At 35.1% G+C, this 25,490-nt stretch overlaps 1 protein-coding gene across 1 annotated transcript in view; it reads left to right on the top strand.

Annotated features, from left to right (window-relative positions):
- Nucleotides 1–16,937: 16,937 nt before the first annotated feature.
- Nucleotides 16,938–25,490, top strand: part of Neil3 (nei like DNA glycosylase 3) — a 43,564-nt gene continuing 35,011 nt past the window's right edge. Inside the window, exon 1 of the mRNA XM_015486193.2 lies at nucleotides 16,938–17,215. Coding sequence (XP_015341679.1) covers nucleotides 17,060–17,215 — 156 coding nt within the window. The 5' untranslated portion in view covers nucleotides 16,938–17,059. The remainder of the gene's footprint in view (nucleotides 17,216–25,490) is intronic.

Here is a 25,490-nt window from a genome sequence, read left to right as displayed (position 1 = left end):
GAGCAGTTCATTTACACTAAATTCTTTTTTTAAAAAAAAGAACACACACAAAAGGTATTCTAATTTCTTTTAGTTTTAACAAAGTTTAAAATCATTATAGGTAAAATTACTAGAAATAAAATTCATACATATGAAATAGAAGGCACAATTATGTTATATAGCTATTATATTCTGAAATGTTCAAGTTCTTAGTGAATCATTTAAGTGTGAACATCAAGGCTTAACAAGTATAGACATTGACAAAATAAGCATGCTATAGAAAAGCCATCTGCAATTGTAAAATACAGAGAGAAGACAGAGGACTCTAAAACATACTCAGGAAAAAAAGGTGTGCATTTAGTAGTACTCAGAAATAATGCAAAAGAAAAATGAGGCTGATGTGAATGAGTGTGAAAATTATGAAAGCTTTTGGACAAAAGAAAGCAAGCATGTATCAAATACAACATCACACTAGAAATTGCTACCAGAACAGAGAGTTAAGAGCAAGGATAAACTATTCAAAAAAACTATTAATATGATGGAGGACTCATAAAGTAAGCAAGCTGAATAAAGATGTAAATATGTTCAGGGGAAATAAGCTATAGTGAACAAGAATATAATGTGATTTTAGTTCCACTATATTAAGAAAACACAGTACATTATATACTTTGAAGAAAATACATACCTTATTCCTGAATTCTGTTAGAGTTTTTAAGTACCTACGTTTACCTTGTGAAAGCACCTATTCTCCTTGCTTAAAACCGCTGCTGTCAATAAAAGGTGTGTCTTTTTAGATTATGTTAAGCTTAACTGAGTTCACTAATGAGGGTTGAGTTTTGCAGCCTCATGGTGAAATATTACAACATTTATTCAAGGTAGGACACTGTAGTTGAAAGATAAGTTAGAACCTAGGTTCTTCGGGCTGATACATACTTGCTTTTGCTTTTTCCGCCAGATACTACTGTAGGATTTATTTTTACTCCACAATTTCATCACTGGGCTACATAATAAACAAAACAGCACTTAGTAGTATGTATGGTGAGTAAATATGTTAATGACAAAAAAAACTTAGCCCAAAAGTGGTAATATCACTTTTCATCAGTTTCCTTCAGGGACTGTTCACAGAAAAAAAAAAAAAAAAAAAAAAAAAAAAAGCTCTAACTTTAGTTAGCTGGCAGCAATGGACAGTATTGCTTGTAATCAGAGATAAGCTCAGTGTGAACAAAAACTTGTAATGATTTGGAAGCAGAAATAGGACAGTAAACATTATGCAGAGTACAGCGCCATGCCCCCTGTGGCCACTCAAAAATATAATCCATGGTGATTATGACAATGATGAACAAGACCAGGGCCTGCAATCAGTGTCTAGAGCCATTAACAAAATGCCATGCACTTTGGAGGAGGGAGGCTGCTCGCCTTTGTGGCACTGACTGAGTAGTTTCCACACACTGGGTTACAGGGCAGTGATTTGAGAAGTGTAGGGCTTTGAGAAGACAGGAAATAGCCTGTTTTGTGACCCAGATAAAATGCTGACAGTCTGTCATGAAACCATTTTCAATTTCTGCTCTGAAATCTTATTTACATTTTTTTTCTTAAAGGTTCTGTCTTAGAGATACTAAATTCTCCTAGGAAAAATATTTTCTGCAATTTATTTGTATCAGAAAGCTTGAATGTAAAAACACAGAAGTTGTTTTATGTACATGAGATATGCCCAATACAGGTTCTATTTTCAAATAAGGTATTGACTAGAAGAAAGATGGGGCTGCTGCTATAACAAAATACTTCAGAAAGGATAATTTATAAACAACAGAAATTCATTGCACATAGCTCTGAAGGCTGAGTAGTCCAAGATTAAGATATCTATAGATTTGATGTCTGGTGAAGGCCTGTTCCTCATAGACGGTACTTTCTAACATCTTCACATAGCAGAAGAAACAAACAAACATTCTTGAGTGGGAATTAAGTTTCTACATTTGCAAATAAAATGTGGGATGTATACACAATGAAGTTTTATTCAACCATAAAGAAAACTGAAATTATGTCATTTGTAGGAAAATGGATGGAACCATTTTGTTAAGCAAAATAAGCCAAACTCAGAAAGCCAAGGGTTGTATGTTTTCTCTCATTTGTGAAAGCTAGAGAGGAAAAAGGAAAAGAAAAGTGATGTGGGGGTTCAAAAAACTTAACATGAAGAAAACAAATAATCAATTAATGGGCAAATTAACTGAACAGGCACTTCACAGAAGAAGAAATACTATCAGTCAACAAATGTATGAAAAAAATTTTCAACATACTTTGGCAATTAGAGAAATGCAAATGAAAACTATAGTCCAAATGGCAATTATCAAAAATACAAGTAAATAAATCTTAGCAAGGATGTAAGGAATAAGGTACACTTATCCATTGCTGGTAGGACTACAAATTGGTAAAACCACTTTTGAAATCAGTATGGAGATTCCTCAGAAAACTTGGAATGGAACCACCATTTTACCTAGCTATCCCACTCTTCAGCATATACCCAAAGGACTTAAAATCAGCATACTATAGTGACACAGCCACATCAATGTTTATAGCAGCTCAATTCATAATAGATAACCTATGGAAACAACCTAGGACCCTTTAACAGATAAATGGATAAAGAAAATGTAGTATAAATACATAATGAAACATTACTTACTGATAAAGAGGAATGAAATTATGGCATTTGCCAGTAAATGGATGGAATTAGAGACTATCATACTAAGTGAAATAAGCCAAAAAAACCAAAGGCTGATTGTTCTGATATGCAGATGCTAATACATAATAAGGAGGGGGGACAGAAATTACTTGAATTATAGAAAGGGGAATGAAAGGAAGAAAGTGCAAATGAGAATAGGAAAGACAATAGAATGAATCAGACATAACTTTGCTATGTTTATATATGAATACATGACCAGTGTAACTCCACATCATGTACAGCCACAAGAATGAGAAGTTATACTCTATCTATGTACACTATGTCAAAATACATTCTACTGTCATGTGCAACTAAAAAGAACAAATAAAAATGGTTTTAAAAATTAAAAAGAAGGGGGCGGGTCATTGTGAAAACCAAAGGGAGATCAGTAGAGGAAAGGAACCAAGGGATTGAGGTAGAATGGTGGCAGGGGTGAGTCCTGGTAATGATATTGGTCAAATTACATTATTATATTGTATGCACTTTTGAATGTGTAACAACAAATCGTATCATTATGTACAACTATGAACCAAGTAAGGAAAGAAAGAAAGAAGTTTCTACATATGAATTTGGTGATGCCACAAATATTCAGACCCTAGCAACCACAAAGTCTACATACTGAGGAAGATAGAGAGGTAGAAGAAATTTGATTTCTTGATGACTTTCAACCACAGCAGCTCTGAACTACCTATGGACACAACACTCCATTCATGAGAAAAATTATCACTTTCTGTGTTTATGCCACTGTTTGCCAGATTTTCTATAGCTCAAAGACATGATGTTATGTACAATATATATTACTGGCAGAATGTGTATAAGTTTAAACTATAAGAGGCTTAGAAACCTGACAGGGATTGGTTAAGCTCTGAAGGGAGCTTTTATTTTGTCAAGAATCTGGTGAAAGGAGACTACCCAGCAAGAACAAGATAAAGAGAAATTTAAGGACCCCAGGAATCCACCCTTACTTATCCCAGAAGTAACTCTGGGTTCAAATTTTACCTAAAGGAGAGTGTTGCCTGCTCAGGCAGATTGCCTTGAAAATGCTGCCTCTTAAATAAATAAATCAATAAATAAAGTCTTCCTGGACCTCACTGGAGAAAAACATTTTGAAACACCAATTAGAAAAAGAAGAGGCTTTGCTTCAAGAACAAAGCAGAATATTAAGACTCAGATTGTCCCTGGAGTTGGGTGCTGAGACCCATGTGTGATTCAAGTCCTACTATGATTAAACGTATGTCAACCCTGCCATATATACTCATCTTGCCTTGACATTCCTCCTGGAAAAGTCTGCACTGATGATTTTCTCCACTAGCCTTGATCCTTGCCTATGTATCTCCTACTCAACCACTTAACCATTTAAACCTCGCTGTGCCTCTAAGGCTTCAAGCTCCCAATTAGGTAATCTTATCTTCTCTGCCTTTTCAGCTAAATGAGGAAAAAAAATACAGTACAGCCAAGGCAACACAATTGTCTTAGTAGATAAATATTAAAAAGGACAAATTAAGAGCTTTTGAAAAATTAGGTAGATATTCTGCTAACTGCATTAAATAATCAACTATTTTGATGATTCCAAAATAGTTTTTCCAGAATGTGTTTCCTGACACAATTTTCAGTGATCAAAGAGAACTGGAAAACAGAGTTTCATGTTTCTCCTGTGGAGGTCCACAAAGAACAACAGCTTAGTAAGACCCTTATTACTACACACAGAATAAATAAATCAATTTTATCTTTATTTAACTCAGTGTTTCCTAAAAATTTGTTTATTGTAGAATGCTATTTTCAAAGAGCAATAGTGAAACATGATTTGGGAAATGCTAACCTAAAGAATATGTTCAAATCTTTAGGCTAATTGAAGGGAGGGTATATCTTAATTGCAAGTGGGAGTCAAAATATCTTAACGCCACAGTGTAATGCCAAACAATGCCTAGATTGGACTAAATAAATTCAAAGTTTATAATAAATATCCTGAACTAGACCAGAGATGCGTGTTTTCCTTATACTTTAAAAACTTGAGGCTTAAAACAAAGTATTATTTGATGCCATTTAATTCTAATGAGTTAAATATCATTTTTATTGTCGGATTAAGAAAATTCAATGCTTTCAAATCTCCTTTTAAGAAGACTAGTAGCTTTGTGCTTATAGTGAATATTTCTCTGTAACCTGACATTATTCTAATAGCAAAAGTAGTTATAAAGAAAATATCAGCTTTTTCAGAAGGAAGCTATACAAAATCTGTCAAAAAAGTTACATTATTACCCTAGTAATATTTGTCAGTCTATACACATGTACACATATATTTATATACACATACTACATATATACATTTATGTGTACATATTTCTAGATATTTGCTAGACACTTGCATATGCATAAACACTTAGGTTTATTGATTTGTTTTCACTATCAAGAGATTATTTTTAAAATAAGAAAAGAACACTGTAAGATTAGCAATGCAAACATGAAACATTAAATAAAAACATCAGGAAGTTAGAGATCCATAGATAACATGTGAATCATAAAATAGAGGGTAACTGGGTTTTTTTAAGATCAAAAGCTTGCCAAAGAAACTCACTGTCTTTAATTTCATGCTCTTAATTCCATTACATAGAATAATTTAAGGCTATATTTGTCAAACTTCTTTAGTTCATGGTAATAGACATTTAAAGTCATAGAGTTCTATGGGGCCTGAGAAATAACCTTTTCCAAACCCTCTGATTTCATGGATAATGAACTAGAGACTCCAAAATACAGGTGACTTATCCTGTGCTGAGATCAATAACTGACTAGAATCAAAACCATTTTTTCATATTTCTCAGTCAGGGCTCTTGGTTACCATACAGACACAAATCAGTGGATTTTCCAGGCTCAGAATCCCTCTCCTGTAATGTGGTTCATTGCATGTGTTGGCACCCACATGGGCCCTTTGGGTCACCCCTATAGGATTTGAGATGGAGGGGAATAAAACAAACATGTTGATTATCTTGTTGCTTGCTACCTATAAGTAATAAAAATCCTTTATCTGTGATCCAGGAGTCTCAAGACTTCTGCCAGACTTTATGAAACAGTACAGGCTAGTATATTAGATTGTAAGTAGGGTAAATCAAATCCTAGGTTTGACATACAAGGCCTCATAGAAAAAGCTGGAAATTATTTCCTCTTCCATTTTATGTTAAATATTTGTAAGAGTTACACTGTTTCTTTCGTAAATATTTGGGTCTGGGGCTTGGGCTCACCAGTAATGCACTTGCCTGGCATGTGTGAGGCACTGGGTTCTATTCTCAGTATCACATATAAATAAATAAAGGTCTATCAGCAACTAAAAAATATTTTTAAAAAATGTTTAAACATTTGACAGAATTTACCACTAACGACATTTGAGACTCAAGTTCTTTTTGTGGAACAATTATGGTGATAAATACAACTTAGTTATTATGGGGTTATTCAGATTTTCTGTTTTGGTAACTTGTGTTTTTTAAAGAACTTTAATACCCACATTATTGAAAAAAGATCCTCATTTACTCCTGAAAGTAACGTTTTTATATTTTTAAACTATTTTGTCCTTGTCGATACAGCTATAATTTTATCAATTTTATTAATGTTTTCAGAGAATCAGCTGTTCCCTTTGTTAATTTTTCCATTGTTTGTTTTATATTTCTTCTTTTACACTCTTAATCTTTATTTTTTTCCTTTTGTATATGAGTTTATATGTTTGCTTCTTTCTACCTTCTGCAGGTAAAATGGTAGGTAATCTTAAGTCTTTTTTCTTTTCTAATTTTAGAATCATTCTTTGAGTACTGCATTAGGAACATGGGTTGTGTTTTCATTATAATTTTACTCAAATTAAGTCTGCTTTCTCTGTGATTTTTTTTATTCATTTGATATTTAGAAGGGAGTTCTGAAATTTCCAATGTTTGGGATTTTCTAAGTAAGTTAGTAATTTCTAATTTATTTCTGTATTACCAGTTAACACTTGTTAACATCCAGTCTTTTAAATTTATTGAACATTTCCCAACATATAGTTTATCTTGGAAATGAATCATATGCACTTGATTAAAGGTGTTAAAATCTCCATTGGATTTGTCTATTTCTTTTTCATTTCTTCTACCACTTTTTACTTTGGTATTTGGGGTATCAACATATCATATCCATTAGGCTTCCTAGCCTTTCTGCATGTAATAATTAGATTTTCATTATTGTTCTGGAGCACTTCAGAGAAAGTAACTCTTCAGTAACAAGCTCTCAGGATGTCATTATTCCTTGATATCATCAAATCCGTGCACTAAAGCTATTTTGCACAAAATCTAATTCTAACCAAGCAAAACATGGATAAGAAGGTATGAATTATGAAACTAAAATCAATTAATATGTTACAGGTGCCTGCCAAAATTCATAATGGATACTGGATAATATATTGAAGTAATAGTGGTGGAGTGTGTTGTCCCTATTTAATATCCATTCTCATTGTATTTTTATTTTATTTTTAATGGCAATACAACCAAAACCAACACAAAACCCAACACATATTTCTCAGGTTGTACTACAGCAAAGGTTACCCATATGCCATGGTTTGGGTAATGAAATTAGCTGAAATTTGTTAGGAACTCCTATATAATCTTGCCTTCCTGACACAGGCAATAGCCTACCTCATATCATCCTTTATTCCTCCTGTGTGAAACAGAGAAAAGAGGCTAGTGTTAGGTAGAGGATTCTATCTTATAACCATGAAGAAAACTCTAGGATTAAAGAGTAAAAGACAAATTATATTCAGGATGTTTTTGTTCGGTACTAAGATATGAACTCAGGGACATTCAACCACTGAGCCACATCCCAACCCTATTTTGTATTTTATTTAGAGACAGGGTCTCACTGAGTTGCTTAGCACCTCGCTAATTTGCTGAGGCTGGCTTTGAACTTGCAATCCTCCTGCCTCAGAGACTCCCAAACTTCTGGGATTATGTTCAGGATGTGGATACCATGAAGCCACTACACCAACCTTGACTACCCATGTCCCAACTTAATATATGAGAAAATGGATTTAAAATATTTTTTAAAGACACCATCGTCATTTTTTACAATATATTAAGTTGAACATAACCCCTAGTCCTAAAAGTCAGGAAATTCATAAGTCTCTGAGAAACTAGATTCAATCTTCTGCCCAAGAGTTACCATTTCACCCTTCTACAAGAGTTTCCATAAAGAATAAACTTTAAAAGTTTCTGTGTTATCATGCAAAGAACTCAGTGTGGAACTTTCCCCCATTATGCACTATTTTGGTAATCAGGAATGCTCCCAAGTAGTGGTTTTCTCTCTTTGAAATATCACTACTTTTTCTAAAATGAAACATTAAGTCCAGGCTTTATTGAGGGAGATTGTTGACTGCCCTTCTGTAAAACAATTCAACTTCCTACAGAGTTTGAAAGACATTACCAAGGTGAAATTTGTACAAAATTATTTTCATATCTGAAATCTCTGTAAATGTGTTTCTGTAAATGCCTTGGCCTTTTCTGAGTTGATGTTATGCTTAACCCTTCTCTTAGAGGTAGTTTCGAATTCCCAATGTGCAGTGCTAATCCCTTTCACATCAGCACTCAACCTCAGAAGCAAGTTCTAACATGCATGTGCTGAGGAATTAATCAAAACCATTTATAATCAAGCTGTCACATAAATGTCTACTGACACAAACTTCCACATCTAAGATAGACAGTAATTCCAGCCGGCATTTAGGATATGCCTCAGGATGCCCTATTTGAGAGTTAATACATGAATAGGATGAAGTATTTCTCCGCTTTGCTAATCTAAATTAGAATATTTTGCAAAGGTAAGTGCTTATCCCTTAAGGACTCCAAAGCATGTGTGTACCTACAGGTAGGCATGCAAACACATACATGCTACCATTTTCAATTGCTTCACAAATGAAATCAGTGGAACAGAAAAAAACCAGGTGTTAAGATTTAGCAAATAGGCAAAAAAGTCCAGAATTTTGAAATACTACAAAAGTTTGAGTCTGATAAACTTGTCAAGCACCAGAGATTAATAATGGAAAATAAAACTTATTGTGGTTTAATCACTAGTTCAAATTAGGCCCAAGCTAATCATAATTAGATAAGAAATTCCAAGGAATCCTTGTTGAGGTTTAGCAAATGAACCCTGAACCCTTTCTGCATAGGATCAGAAATTTCAAAATATTGTTCTTCTTTTTTGGAATAACTGCCAAGACATCTATAAATTACATATGACTGAGTTTTTCTGTTGACTTTGGTCACTGATTAAAATTGTATGCTCAAAGTTTAAACAAGGAGTGATCTTTTCTTTGGCTGCTGAAACTGACCCTTCTATTAGGAATATAAATCCACTTTACTATATTCTAACAACTACATTCTCATTAAGACAACACAATAAATTTGACCTGATTGCCACCTTTTAAGATTTCTACTTGTGCTATTACATAGGTAGAGATGGATACATATATAGCTGACAAGTTATCTCCCAGGTATAGAAATGTGATTGAGAAGGAAACAAGCTCACTACATTTATATCTGACCTCTAGTTAATGATATAACCTGCTTCTATATGGTCTGTCAAGCTCAGGATGGAGTATTTTTGCTTAAACTTTTCACATCCCTTTGATCACTTCATGCTAGGAAGGTCCATCTGTTGCTGTCATTTCACAGCTATCAATTTCAGTGCTACCTTGCCTCAAATAATACCTCAGTACAATCAAGCTGAACTTAGAATGTCCACAGAGTTGATAATGTGGCATAATGATATGATTCAAGAATTTCTGGTTTAAAAACCCCAGGCCCATTCCTAGACACAAGACCTTTTCTGCATGTTTTCTTCTTTGTAGTATCCAGAAGGAATTAACTTAGTTTCTATCCCTCCTGCTCTCTATCACCTCCTACTGTGTCCCTTGCTTCCACTTCTGCAAATGCATTGCTGTCTCTAACAACCAGCACACAGGTTGTTATGTCTTCAGAGCTTTCTAGCTATTTGTTATATCAAACTAGCAATCATTAAAAATGGCAATGGGTGTGCACGTGAAAAAGATTTCAGGACTGGGGGTGTGAGGTTAAGTGGTAGAGTGCTTGCTTAGCATGCACAAGGCCCTGTGTTCAATCTACAATACAAAAAAAAAAAAAAAAAAAATTGCAAACCTCTTGCAGTTTTGCTCCTTGGTATAAAGTGATTATGACCCTGAATAAAATGCTAGCTGAAATCTAGTAAGATTTCTGTTTTCAGCTTCATTTCTTAAGGGGAGCTATTCATGAAAATTAAGCACTTCCCCCCACATTCAGACTTAATTAAGGAAGATAACACTTGCCCCTTTGCCTCAAGTGGGAATTCTCATTTTTAAAGAATGATTATTTTCATGTATCTTCTAAGTGTAACAATTGTGGCCCCCACCAGAAATCTAATCTTCATAGTAATTGCCTTCTGGGTCCTGACCCCTTTTAGTCTTTCAATTCCACCCCCACTTGGCCCCAAAATATAGCTTGTATTGACATTGTTATTTAAATTCTTTGCATTAATAATTTGACAGGAATTGTGGGGGAAACTGTCATCTAAAATGGCTGGCAACCAAAACATTGTTGTCAAAGGGGGCAAGTACACAAAAACACTAATGTTCTTAATCTCTTCCAAAATTGCCAAATACTATGAATTTTAAAGTTCTGTTGTGAAACTTTAAAGCTCATTTATCTTATGATGAATTACAGAAAATATTTAACTGACTAAATCAGCTTCCACAAGAAAATGCCACAACATATTTGGTATGCCTCATTTTTGTCCTTGTTAATTAAATACCTTATACTTAAGTTAAAATAGGGTCCTTTAAAGGTTGATAAGTCAAACATTTAGAAGCAGACAATCTTTATCTTGTAAAAGCTCTTTTTATGAGCCTGGTACCTTGATATTAAAATTGGATAAGAACAATTTAAAAAAGAAAGAAAAAACAGTCTTAGTTCACTTTTGAACACAGATAAAAAAAAGTACTAAATAAAATATTAGCCAAATAAATTAAAAATATATTAATAATACAACATGAATAGGTAGGAATTATCGCAGAAATGTTACAATGGTTTTCTGATCAAAATTTCACTCGTTATAATACAGGTTAAATTATCTCAACAGATGTAGAAAGTTTTAATAAAATTGTACATTTATTTAATTACAAAAACTGGAAGTATATGTGAATTTCTTTTCTTGTGATCTGAATTCATACACAGAACACTTCTGACACCAAATGGGGGGTGGGGGTGTGGGGGTTGTTGTTTTTCTCACACCAATGAATAATGTGAATCTCTGAACACCAACTGGGTGTTCAAATTTCAATTCAATTCTGACACTAATCTGGAGTTAGTTGTGTACCCCACAGCTTAAGACTTGGTTCTATAAGACTGCCCCTGACTCTAGATGCCAGTTGCAAGTTCCAGGCCTCATGTACTTTCAACAGCAGTAAAAAGGGAGTTCTTTTTCTTTTTTTCTTTTTCTTTCTTTCTTTTCTTTTCTTTTTTTTTCTTTATTTTATTATTATTTTTTTTTTTGTGTGTGTGTGTGTGTGTGTATGTGTGTGGTCCTGGGGTTTGAACCCAGAACAACGTTGTGCATGCAAAACAAGTACTGTACCAACTGAGCTGTATCGCCAGCCCCAGGAAGGGAGTTCTTATGACCTACCTCCTAATGTTCAATATTTGCTTGAAGGGCTCACAGAACTGAGCAAGACAGTCTACTTGTATTAACTGATTTAGTACAAAAGATACAACTCTGGAATAGCTAAAGGGTTGCATAAGCAATTAACATAGACAAATGAAACAGAAGAAACAAAACAGATTTATGTGAAAGTGTGAACTTTGCACATGATAGCAATTGTCAAATCTTTGTTAGTTATGCTACATGACAGACCATCCCAAGTTTCAGTGGCTTCTAACAATAAAGATATTATTTCTCACTTGCAAACTTGTCACCAGACAAAAGAATTCACATTCATTGACCAAAGGTAGTCAAAGAGCCTGTCCTGACAATAGTATGGTCAAGTCTATCCTTTAAAGGAAGACATGGCAAGGATGGAGTTAATAACACTGCTATAACGAAGCAAGTAGATAAAACAAAACTCAGTCTAGCACAATAAAACTATATAAGTTCACAGAAAAAAGTCAGAAGATATTTTATGATATTGGGAAGACCATGGATTTGGGAAGAAAGTATAAAATACTAATACGTTTAAATAAATCAAATTAAAAATTTTTATTCAGGACAGAAAAAGGTTGTTAATATATGATGATGGATTGGGAAAGAAAATTAGCATTACAAAAATAACTATTTTCTAGAATATAACAAAAACTCATATACAAATTGCTAGATTATAAATTTTGAGAGTGATAATTTTTTTTTTTCTGTCTTGGTCATATTGTGTTTCCAGTGTTCAGATAAGTGCCTGGCAACACTGTTAACTTCTCTCTGGTCAACCTCTTTCATGTATATCCCTGTCAATATTTGCTTCCTGTCTATTCATCCTCCAAACCAGATAAATTAGTTTCCTATTGCTGCTGTAAAAAATTACCACAAATCCAGTACCCTAAAGAAAATACATTTATTCTGTAACTGTGCTGGGGGTCAAAGGTCCAAAATCAGGGTCACTAAACAGAAGTTAAGGTGGCAGCTGGGCTGATTCCTTCTGTCAGCTATATTGAAGACTCTGTCACCTTGCCCTTTCTAGCTTCTAGAGGTCTCTGACATTTCTTGGATCAGGGCTCCTTCCACCATTTTCAAAGGTATCAGTATAGCATCTCACATCTCTACTTACTCTGATCTGTCCTTACATTACCTTTTCTGCCATTGACCATCCTGCCTCCTTCTTTAAAAGACAAGGGCCCAACTATATAATGCAAGATAACCCCCTCATTTAAAAATTCTTAATTTAATTATACCTGCACAGTCCCTTTTATAATGTAAGGAAATATGTTCAAGGATTCCAGGGATTAGAACACAAACACATTTTGGGAGGCCACTGCTTAGCATACAACATTAGGGTTTCTCAATGTAGGTCAATTGATGTTTTTGGCCTGATAATTCTTGGCTATGGTGGTTTGTCCAGTGCACTGTATGATATTTAACAGCATCCCTGCCCTTGGCCCTTTAGATTAAGTAGCAGATTTCCTTCCCCTAGTTGGAATCAAATGTCACATGAGAGACAAAATTGCCCCAAGCTGAGAATATTCATTCTATTCTGATAATCTTGTCAAAACCAATCTCTCTAAGATTCCTGCTTAGATTCTTTATTCTTCCCCATTATTTTCAAAATTATGACCACACCTCTTGGTATATCAGATTTCTCATCATCTGCCTGTACTTATGTCTCTTGGTTATTTCCCTGTCTTGCTTATTCTCCTATCCGACATCTGTCCCTGTTCTACTGTCCTCCAGATATTCTTGTAGTTCCCCCAAAGAAGAGGCTCTCACACCCTCCTTGTTTTATAAACATTTTTCTGCCTTCTACCTAAATCCTCAAAATCTAGCTTTAATGTCTGGGAATGTACACTTAGAGCACTTGGAAAGTTACCTCTACTAGATTTAGTTGGCGGTTTTTTTTCCTCTTTTCCTTGCATTAGTCTGTGAGTTGTGTAGAACTTTGACCATTTTCTTCATCTAGGGTGTCTAGTGTTCTTCCTAGAATATACTATTATCCACAAATGTCCTTTGAATGACCGAGTTAGTGATGGAATTCAGTCCTCAACCTGAATACATTCTCCAGTGTCTGAGGCTGATGAAGACTGTTGCTCTAAGATCATGACAGAAAATAACTCCCTTGCTTTCTATTTCAAACAGAAAAGAAATTAATTCTTCCATTCTTTCTCCTGAACAGAATCTCGAAAAGAGATTATATCAGTTGTTTTGTATTTAATAATTATTCAGTTATTTGATTCAAAATTAAGGTTGATACTCAGAAACTATTTACTTATTTAATATGTTTAAACTTAAATTAGAAAAAACAATTCCTTTCATGAGAATTTGGCAAAACAAAGCTAAAATTAAAACAATCATTGATTTTACAACACTACGGAAAGGCTAAGTATGTCAAAGCAGTTTCCTTATCAGAAGAGCATGGTTGATTTTGCAATTTCAATTTTGACTTTGCAGGTAGAAAACTGTCACCTGGGCATTCCCAGCCTTCACACTGTAACAAAACCAACTGATTTGCAAAGTTCCAACATTAGGTATATGTTTCAAACAATAAAAGTGTTAAAATGGTTTCTGTTGCTGTGCATTTTATTATTCTTCTGGTAGTCTAATGTTAAAAGTTTCTCTTAATGTTTAGAAACTGGAGACGCTTTAGTAAGTACTACTGAAAACACCTGCATATAATGCTCACTGAAGACACTTTCCTTGATTCAAAGCTCAAATTAAGAGGGCTTTGTGAGAGACTAGATCTCTGTACTTGTTAAAAATATTCAGGTAATTTATGTAAAACACAGAAATTAAATATATTCCTCCTATAGTATACTTTTATCATTCCAATTAAATATCTGCCCACAGACCTTATAAGGAAAGGGTACCAACAAAGTTTTATAATCCAAAGTATGTCATAATATACTGGGTTGAAGGAAGACTTTTAATCCCCATACAAGGCTAAAAGGTTTTCTTTTCCTCTAATCCATAATTTCTTAAGATGTTTAAAATACTTGGATTAGAGTTAGTATAACATGATTGATCTTGGTGAAAATATTTGACAAAGGCTGTGGCTTCCTTAGTTGACTCCCATATCTATAACCTTGAGCAAGTTACCCATCCTCCCTGTGCCTCAGTTCCTTCACTGAAAAAATGAGAATAACAATAGTTTCAACCTCAGAGGATTGCTATGAGGATGAAGAGTCAGTATTTGTAAAGCACCTTGAGCAATGCCTGGCACAGAGAAGCACTAGTATCTGGGATAATTACTACATTTTGTAAGAAGGACTTTTTGAAGCAATATCAACTTGGCATCCTGCAGGAAACTCTACCCGCCTACCATCAGTAACTACCCTTAATGAATAATAAACAAATAGGGATACAAACTACCCTTGAGTTCTTCTCCACAGCCGGAATGGACCTCTGAATTTCAGTTTAGCAACTTTAATAAAAGTCATTTACCAAATTTGGTTTTGATATTCGGTAAGTAAGTTTTGTGAATTCATGACTCAGATCCCTATACTTGTTCAAAAACTTCATTCAGCTGCCTACTGTCCCAAGAAAATGAATTCTACTTTTCCTTATCCTATATTTTTTGCAATATAGTTCCTAGGAATGTTTTCAATATTGTCTACCATTGTTTCCCAGCTTGACACTGTATCATTAATCATTGTCTATCAAATCACATATCTTCTCATATTTGCCTTACAAAAATTTCCCTTAATTTTCCTTTCTATTGGTCTAGCACCCCTAAATCTTAAGGTAGCCACTCAATTCCCATTTCTTTCTGGGCATATTCTAACTACTATTTTTTCACTGAATTTCCCTACGATCTATGTCTTTTTTTTTGTACCAAGCATGAGATTTGTATGTTATATTTTAAAATACCAGTATCTCTAACTACATTGTAATTTCTATGTGTACAAAGATTCCTTTGTGTCACTGTGTACCCCAGAGCCTGAATTTGTGCCTCAGAGAGAATAAACATTATGTTTATTACTAATGAAAAGCTTTGGAAGTAAAATTCACACTTATTTTTAGTTCCTATTCACATCCTTTTGGCAATTTCTTCCACTCACCAGTAATTTTCCTTAGTATTATGTACCTATATACTGTATATTGGCTACTTGAGGTCATGAAGAAAGCTGTTTTATCTAATGTTTTGGATATTTCTGTTTCATCAACACTTAACTGTGTTATTAGTGAAAAGAATACTGATGAGTTAGAAAACTTGGGTTCTTTTGATATTTGTGTTAGTCCCTACATGTAATCATAGAAAACTCGGTTTCTTCATCTGTAAAATATTATTTTTTTTTTAAAGAGAGAGAGAGAGAGAGAGAGAGTTTTATTATTTATTTTTTAGTTTTCGGCGGACACAACATCTTTGTTTGTATGTGGTGCTGAGGATCGAACCCGGGCCACACGCATGCCAGGCGAGCACGCTACCGCATGAGCCACTGTAAAATATTAATAAAAATTAATTAATTATTAATTTTACCCCAGCCCTGTAAAATATTAATAAAAATGTCTTCTAACTACAAGATGATAAATATATATAAAAATTTACACAAATGATACCCATACTCATACATATAGTTGGTCCAATTTCCTCAGGAAAACACAGGTTACTAAAAAAGAAATTTAACAAATTACCCAATTTTGATAACATTTATTTTAGAAGGGCCTTCTAAAAGCATTTAATTTTAATTCAAAAGAATTATATATGTACATATATATGTATGTATTACATACTCATATACGTAACTAACAGAAAAGGTATTTAAGGACTAAAATGTCCAACCTTTTCAATTTCAGTTAATATTTGTTGAATATATTATGTGCAAAAAGAGCACCCTGGGAGCTGTGGAAAGAAAGTAGTGTCATATATTTATGTGTGTATTCGTCTTTGCTGTGGGTAAATCTGAAAAGGTATGCATTGCCTTCAAATTTACATAGTCTTACCCTTTACAAAACAATTTTAAACAGCATTCACCTCAGGACATCCAGGAACAAAATGGATGCTTGGATTTGGGTAAGGCTCACTTCACTATATGAAGGTTTTAAAAACAGATACAAATATATATTTGACATATAAAGCTCTCTTTTTTTTTTTTTCTAAAACATAATAAACCTATAGGAGAAAAAAAAATCAAAGCTGTCTGCTCTATGAACTCCCCTCAGTTCTTCTTATCCCACTTAGGTTAGGACAGGTATACAACAACACAGGCCTGCCAGACAGTGACAGCTTTGGATTTTAGGGCAGATTATAGGGTCAGGTCAGAAAATGTGTGCCAACGGGACAGTTCAAACACAGGGGCAAAACCTTAAAGAAAAAAAGATAAGTGTGGAGGTTCTCAAGTCCTGATTTCCTCTGTTCTTTCGTTTCATTCAGCCTAGTTCCACAGTACACACTCACCTCAATGGCATTTCCTCAAAAATGCACAGGGCCAGCCTGAGGCGTGAGCAATGGCGCATGCGCCACAAGGGAGCGTCTCGCGCCCAACCGCGAGGGGGTGCTCTCCTCGGGGCCTGGCGGGGCCGGGGCCCGGCCGGGGCGGGGCCGGGGCCGGGGCCGGGTCTGGACGCGCGCGGGAGATTTGAACTTCCTTTCCAAGCAGTCAGGTCTCGCGCGGAAATAAAGTTGCGCAGCTGTTTTCTCTTCAGGCCCTACAACTAGGGGCCAAAGTGCAGAGTACAGAGATGGTGGAAGGACCAGGATGTACTCTGAACGGAGAGAAAATTCGGGCGCGAGTACTCCCAGGCCAGGCGGTGATAGATGTGCGGGGAAGTGCTGTGCCGAACCTGGAGAGCCCCGCATTGTTACAGGCAGCCTCAAGGGTCCAGATCTCTTCACAGGTGAGCTACTCCAATTACTGACCATGGAGCATGCCGAGAGAAATGGAATAAAATCCCTCCCAGGTTTCCAGCATCAGTAGTGCCGTATCTTTTTCTCTTGGTCCAAGTTCCCTGGAGACCCGCGTTTTCCAACGTTTATCTTTATGGGAAGGAGAAGTTGGTCCTAGCTAGAGCGCCTGGATTGTTATGCCTGAGCGGATAGAATCGATTTGAAGGTGTTTTATTCAAAGTCACCTTGCGTAACTTTTTAACAACCCAGGAAAAAAATGGTTTATTTAGGTCTACAGCTGCCTTTTCCACTATTAATACTATTCAGCAACCTCTCATGCTTTTTCTTCACATTTTTAAGTTAATAAGCTTTAAACGTAAAATCCGAGCTTCTTACCTGACTAATATTCTGCAGTTGGTTCATAATGTGACAAATAACAAATAATTATAAAATAACACATAGGAAATTTGACACTAACTTGTTACTCAATATTACCATCTAATGAAGGAGCAGTCAAACCCAGTTCTGGATCCCTTAAATGAATTTTTTTTTTTCTTTTTAAAGTAAATTGTAGCACAACTTCTTGCCACTCAGGTATTCATTGCAGATGGTGGAATATTCATTTGGTAAGAACTTAGAACTGTACTGAAAACATTCTGATTAAGCCATCATACTTTTAAAGCCCTTCAGATGTGTGGATGATTGTATTTCATGGATACATGCATATTGTGCTGTACTTCAATTTCTCCTGCAAAGCTTCCCCATAGCCTTTGGTCCTGGAAAGAAAAAAAGTTGCCAGCTATGAAATTAGCATATGCTTCTGACTTGAAAAAAAATGAGGTTCTAAATCTGAGGAAATACTTTTTCAAACTTTGAAAAAGTTTTGCATCTTCTTCCAGTTCCCCTTCTATTTACTCTGACTTGCTGTATCAGTAAGTACTCTGTACTTTTTTTTTTTAATTATCACGTTTCTCAAAATCATTTCAGGGTGCTGTAGAGATGAAATTTAATGGTTCTTAAGAATATTAATGTTTATAAAAATCATTCAACAAAATTTTGAATACTGAAGGCACGTTGGAGAGTGAAAACAAACACTTCCCCTGCGTATCATGTGTTGTAGTTGGGAAGATACATAAACGTTCATTGAAGAACAGCATAAAGAAATATATGTTGATAAGTTCTCTGTAGGAGAGAGACATGCTTCTAAAAGGACTTAGTTCATGGAAGGCTTCCCTGGGAATGAAACAAAGTTGAGGCATGAAGGGGTGAGTGGGAGATAGCACCTGTGCTGAAGGGAGGCCTCAGAACAAAGAAAAAGAGCTTCTAGCATATGAAGCAATAAAAGAAAACCAGTGTGGATGGAAAAGGGAGAATGAAGCAGGGATGGTGGTTTGATATAATATTGATTGGTGGGTAGAAGGCAGATCACAGAGAACACTATAGATGAGACTAGGGACTCTGTGTTTGTCATAAGAGCCATGGGAGTCCTTGAAGTGTGACAAGATTCATTTACACTTTGAAAAGAAAGAAAAAACTGGAGAAAAGCCAGAGCAGACAATGCAGTAGTCTACTGCAGTGATTCAGGTGAGGAACTGGGACTGGGTGCTGATGGTAAAGATTAAATGAGAGAGGAAAAAAAAATCACTCTTTCAAAAGTACAGGCCATAATGCTTAGCAATGAATATGATATGAATATTCTTATCAATGTCGTAATTTACATGATTCAACATTTTGTATTTTGTGTTAGGCCTTATGCTAGCTCCTGGGGATTTAAGTATGAATAAGATAAGGTTCCTGCTGTAAGAGTCTAATGTAATGTTTTAAATAATCACCTCATTATAATTTAGGCAAAACAGTAAGAACATTTCCTTTTAAATTTATTATGAATTTCTCTGGTTGCAAGGCATGAGGTGTTTTTAAATATCATTAGTCATGAGAAAGAATACCTAAAAGGATTAACCTGATTCTACTGAGAATTGTGAGGCTCCGAGTAAGTTTAAACCCATTGCCCATGATCACATGAGTAGTAAAGGATTGAGCTAGGGTTTGATCTTTCTTCTTTCTCACTCCAAAACCTGTACTCTTAACTATGCTGCAGACTTGCATTTATAGCTATTATATTTGATACTTTAATAGAGGAATCTACATATTGGAAGAGATCTTTGTGATTAGGATTAGAAGTCTGCTTCTATTAATGTGGAATTAATAATATCCTTATGGGTCTTGATAAACTTCTAAGTATTCTGCCATCGCTTCACATTCTAGGACTTTGATCTAAAAAATAATAACCAGGCACAGTGACAGGCCTGTAGTCCCAGCTACTCAAGAGGATGAGGCAGAAGGACTACAAGTTCCAGATCAGCCTGGGCAACTTAGACCTTGTCCCAAAATGAAAAAAAGGGGAAGAGGGTAGAAGTGTAGCTCAGTGGAGAGCACTCCAGGTTCAATCTCTCTAATACCCCAAATAATAATGATAGTAATAACCCTTGTAAATCTGAAGAGTCTTTTGCATTTGAGAGGGATGTTGGATCCATAGTAAATTTCATTAAAACTTGGTAGGTTGTCACAAACTTCTTGCAAGATCATTATTTTAACAGATGAGCCTGTTTTCTATGCATATATGCCAAAAAATTAAAGCTATTAAATGTTTTCTGCTACTGGCTTGGAATGATTCATTTTCTCAAACATCGTTTTAAAATAAGAACTATATGCTATATTTTTATAGTGAACATGAAAAACTTACAAATTGAGTACTTAAAATCAAATATTTAAATTTCAGATAGTCATCACTCCAAAACCCCACCAAACAATAAAATGCAAACCCTGTACTGCAGTAGATACTGTCATCATGACCAGTTACTATTTGTCTTATAGCATTTCTCTTTGTTCCAATTTAAAGTTCATAGAAAACACACTTTAATGTATCTCTGCCTATGACAACTAATCCTCATTTTGAAGAAGAAAGCCTAGCTATACAAGATCCCAGCATCTGCCAGTCATGTATGTACTCTATTATTCTCTGAGTTTTGATCTACTGTCTTGTCAGCATAAAAATTATGCAACTGTGTAAGCACATTGCATAAAACTCTGCTGGAGCTTGTAGAACCTTATGGTAAGAAACAATCTTGGAATGTAAATGAATGTGTTTGGCTAATGAGCTTTGAAGAGTCAATCCTCCTATTTTAATTGTTGGGTGGATACAATATTTTAGTGAAATCAGTGTGTAATCTGCATGTGTTTTCAATCTCCTTTCTCAAAATAGGATATGAAACAGTTTATTTATAAGCATTCATTTCATTTGAAACATGATCTCCTGGTTATTCCTATGACTTCTTAACATTTGATGCATGCATTTAACATTCTAGCTATTTTCATCTTTGTACATCAGAGTATCATGAACAGATTAAGATTTAATAAAAGTGAATATATGGAGAAGAACCAAGTTTTTAATAGTGCAAAATGATTACAGATTTAAAAATAAATTTCATACTCCTTATGAGTATGTTTTTGTTTTGGAAATGCCTACTACATGAAAATAATGAAACCTCATAATAAGTTTTTCTCCTACCTTCCCCTTCTCCAAAGTGGAAAAAAATCATAGCTCATTCTACTGCCATTATTTAAAGGAATGAATTAATTCACAGAAATTCATTTTCCAGTTAAATGAAGCTAATTTTTTTAAGTAGCCAAAGGAATTTCCAAATATTGTATATAGCATGCGTTATATACTTTTTTGCCTTTTTAGATGGATTATTGGTAATTATTTCTCCTTAGTGACATAGAATCATCATTATCAGTATCCAGAATTATAATGGCATGAAATGGGGGATAACAGAGAGCACATATCATCGCATTATTTCACAGATAAGCAATCTAAAGGAGGTCATTTTCTGAGGTCATTGTAGCTTTTTATCCAATATTGTTCAGTGTGCTGTCCAGAAACAAACATCTGATCAACTTGGTTTTTAATTTATACTCTTTTTTACTTCCAATTTGAAGATTCTTATAGCCCCATCTTAGTTTTTGTGGTCGGGATTAAATTAGAGGACATATTAAACTCTTAGTGCCTTGCAAAAAAGTAAATATCCTGGAACTTGTTCCTTTCTCTGCTACATCAAGGCTTCCCCCAGACCCATTTACCTCAGGAACAGTCTCTACCCTTATAAAGGGTCTGTACTCGGTTGATGTCTCTGGATAAGTGCTCAAAGGACCTGGTCTTTAAAAACTATAGAGTATACAGACCTAATGACCTTCAGTTTGGAGCTTAGAGACCATTTTAAAATTAGGGTTTTTGATGGTTTAGATTGGCAGATAAGTGATCTCTGATTAAGAGAATTGTTATATTATGGGAGAAAAGATCATGTGAGGAAGGATGAGGAGAGGATATGAAAATATAAGACATTTTCTTCTCTGTGGGGAAAATATGTAACTGTAGTAAAGTTGAAACATTTATCTATGAAAAAGTCTTATTCTGCTCTGAAAAGTTCATCTTCCTTGTTCACCCATGGATAGGCAGGATAAATGGTAATCAGCGCAATAAATCATGTGCTGTCTCTGAAAATATATGTTGTTTTGAAGATTTCATATTATTAAGCCACTTGAAAATGGGAAGGTGAACCCTACTCAATCATACTTAAAATTGAGGCAAAGGAGATTTTCATCTCTTTCAGAAAATAAAAAGGTTGAAATGTTCAAATAATACAGTAACAGGATTATAAGGGTCAACATGAGAAAGTCAAGTATATATTGGGCAATTGTGTATAGTTACAGAAAAGATAATAGGCTTGTGGAAATTAATTTTTGAATTTGTCTAGGCATCAGGAGCTTGTAGAATGAGGTGATAACCCTAGATCCCATAGTAGGACAAGGGAATAGCCTGTAAATCTTAGGGTTATTGTAAAAGCCTCACCCTGTTTATACACAGTAGCTCACAAAATAAGTGAAACAAGCCATCACTGATATATCAGAATTTTCCACTAAAATGGAATTTTTTTAAAAAAAGTGAAGAGTATATTGATTGGCAAAATTTTTATTTTGTCCCAAGTGGTATGTAGAACTCATTTTAGAAATAATAGTATCTAAGTGAAGCTCCTGAATAATGGACAACTAAATTAAATAATTTTTACCTGTAATTTTTCAATTTTTCTCCAAACAAAAATGTAGTATTAAAAACAGTGTTTTTAAAGCAGCTGTTTAGTGCTAAATAAACATCTCTCTCTCTCTCTTACACACACACACACACACAAAGCAGGTGCTTTGGGACTCGTTGCTGCACATGCCTCAATCTCTTTTCGTTAAACATTTTAATTTATGGGAAATTCTGGTAAATGTGGTATTTTACTTCCATGTAGCATTCAATAGTTATGAGAATTTTGTCCTCTTATATTTAAATCTTACTCCATTGCAGATCACGTGAAAATAAGGGACTGAGAGATGTTAATAGATTTTTTTAAAAAGACGAAACGCATGGTTCCAGTAGAATTTTTTTGCTGTGAAGTCTTAGAACAGGTCAAGCAAGATGGTTATGGTAGGGGGAGACAGTGAGCCTGTTTTTTAAAGCTACACTGAGTTTTAGAAGAGAAGAGAGAAGGGATCTGTTTAATCCTACATACATTTGCTGAACCCTAGGCATTGTGTAAAGCCCTTGAAGATACTAGCTAAACATAAGTTACAGCCCCCAATGTGCTTTTACAGATAGGGAAGAAATACAAGTCACACACAAATAATAATTCAGAGTAGTAAATACCATGACCATGGTTTAGAAAATGGTATGCTAAGTGTGACGAGTAGAATGTCTCAATATTATTCAGCTGCCCAGGAGGGAAAACCCTAGAACCAGAGAGAATTACAAACTATATATGTAAGCAAGGATGAGGTTATACCAGCATTTCATTTCAATTCCCAAACACCTCATCAGGTATTTAAAAAACTAATTCTTGAACATATTTAAGCCAAGGTCACACAGCATCTGTAGCTGGAAGAGCTTCTGCTGCACAGAATTGATTTGATAGATTCAAGTAAAGTGAAACGCAAGTATTTCTCCACCTATAACCATTCTTCCATTTGTCCTTCTGCCAATAGCTGTGTTATAATATTCATATTCATTGGGCCATAAACATCTTTTTCAGCATTTGTATGCCCTTAATTTCATGACTTTCAATTTTTCTTTTTTGAGGTCATATTTATGTTGTTTTCAATTATGGAACATAGGTGAAACACCAGTAGAACAGGTAAGGCAATTTTATACCTTTAAAGATTAGGTTTGAGGTCCTCTTTGGGGCTCTGTCAGGCAGGACAGCATATTTCACTTTTCACTGGCAGCTGTGTAAAGATATATAATGGTCTCATGCATTTTAAGTATAATGGCCTTTATATCTTTGGACTATTCCTTCCAAGCACAACAGGATTTATTTACAAGGACAGTTATTCTCCTTTGTCTTGTTAATAAGTGGCTTGTAACCATAAAGGTTTTAAGGACCATCCACTGAGATTTTCTTTTACTAAATGGCCAAATTTTCCATGTTTAGATCTTTATAAAATTTCTGATAGTTAACAGTGTAGATAAATGCTTCAAGACAATCTTTGATGGCTTGAGGGCTTAATCCTGCCAGGAGGTTTGAAAAGTACTCCTCAGCATCAGCTATGGGTGAAGTTTCAACTCTGCTCTTGATAAATTAAACCTTGGCATTTTGATAATGGGACCCTCCAACCAGGCTTTTTCCCACCAGGGCTTCTCTAAAACTGTAGTCACTAATTACTACTACATAGCTAAATCCAGTAGTCCAGTCTCAGCCTTCGTCTCACTTGATTTGTTGGAAGCCCTTGACATACCCTCTTACATGGAACATGATTTTCACTTGCTTCTAAGATACTGACTTGCTTAGTTTTGCTTCTACCTTGCAGTCTGCCTTCTCAGTCACCATTGCTGCTTCCTCCTCCTTCCTTCTGACTTAATAGTGTTCTTTTGCTGATTCTCCCCCTGGAGAGCCCCAGACCTAGTTCCCGTGACCCTTTTTATCTACATATACTCCCTGTCTCATCCAGTGTTGCAGCTTTTTTTTGATGGATCTTTATTTTTATTTATTCGTATGTGGTGCTGAGAATTGAGCCCAGTGCTTCATGCATGCTAGGCAAGCACACTACCACTTAGCCACAACCCCGGCCCTGGACAGTTCTTTTAATAAACATCTCAACTTTAACATGTCTAAAACTGCTATTTTTCCCTTCCTAATGTGTTCTACTCAAATCTTCCCCATCTTATTGGATGGCATTTCTCTTTTTAAGCTGTTCAGGCTAAAAGTAGATTATTCTGAACCCATGTCTCTCTCTTCCCACATTAAATTCACTAGCAAGTACTTTTTGTCTTATCTTCAAAATATGTTTAAAAATATGACCAATTTTCACTGTCTCCATTGATCCAGCTCTCCATCTCTTGGCTGGATTTTTCAGTAGTATTTGAAGTACTTTCTTGGCTTTTAGCCCCTCAACCAAAATTCTAGTCAGCAGCCAGGGAGTATATATAAAATAATAATGTAGATCATTTTTTTCTTCTGTTTGACTACTATCAGAGAAAAAGTGACTGCTTAGATTGTATCCTTTTGGCTACTCACTCTTAGCCTATTGTGAAAGCTAATCTAGCTCTCAATTTATGAGATTAAAAAAAAAATAACATGCCAAAAAATCAGAAGTTAAAATGTAGACCAGACTTTAGGGCTATGGAATTAAGAACATACCTGGAGTCAGAAGGTTGGTACATCAGTTCAACCTTCAAAGACTATGTATGTGGTCAGCAGAGATAATAAGAAGTGAAAGCCAAGAACGAGTTCATTAAAATCGACCCAGTGAGAGAGGATAATAGTTTGTTCTGTTCTGAAAATAATATTGGAGACTCTCTCAGATGGTAAGGAGCAAATTCAGGTGTTAAGGGGCAAATGCATGCATAAGATGGTCACTAAAGTAACCTGTAGTTACCTTTATTAGCATAGTAAAAATCACACCCCCAAGTAGAAATCATACTCCCAGGTAGAGACTTAAGATGGTACTGAGACACATGGACAAACATGTAGAAGAGCACAGATGAAACTAAAACTCAACTTCTACCTGTGACATCAGCAAGAAACCAGGTTTCTGCCTACCCATTGATGCCATAAAAGCTGTGTACCATTTTCCTTCATTTGAACCAGTCTGAGATTGATCTCCCTGCATAAGAACAAAAAAACATTGTTCCCTGTGCTAATGTGGCTTTATCTGGTTGTTCTGGTAGACAGCCCAAGAACCCATGGGAGT

The sequence above is a fragment of the Marmota marmota genome, unplaced genomic scaffold, assembly GCF_001458135.2.
Source record: "Marmota marmota marmota unplaced genomic scaffold, marMar, whole genome shotgun sequence".
Classification (NCBI taxonomy): domain Eukaryota; kingdom Metazoa; phylum Chordata; class Mammalia; order Rodentia; family Sciuridae; genus Marmota; species Marmota marmota.
Note: the sequence above shows the minus strand (reverse complement) of the source record. Positions and strands in the feature narration are given on the sequence as shown.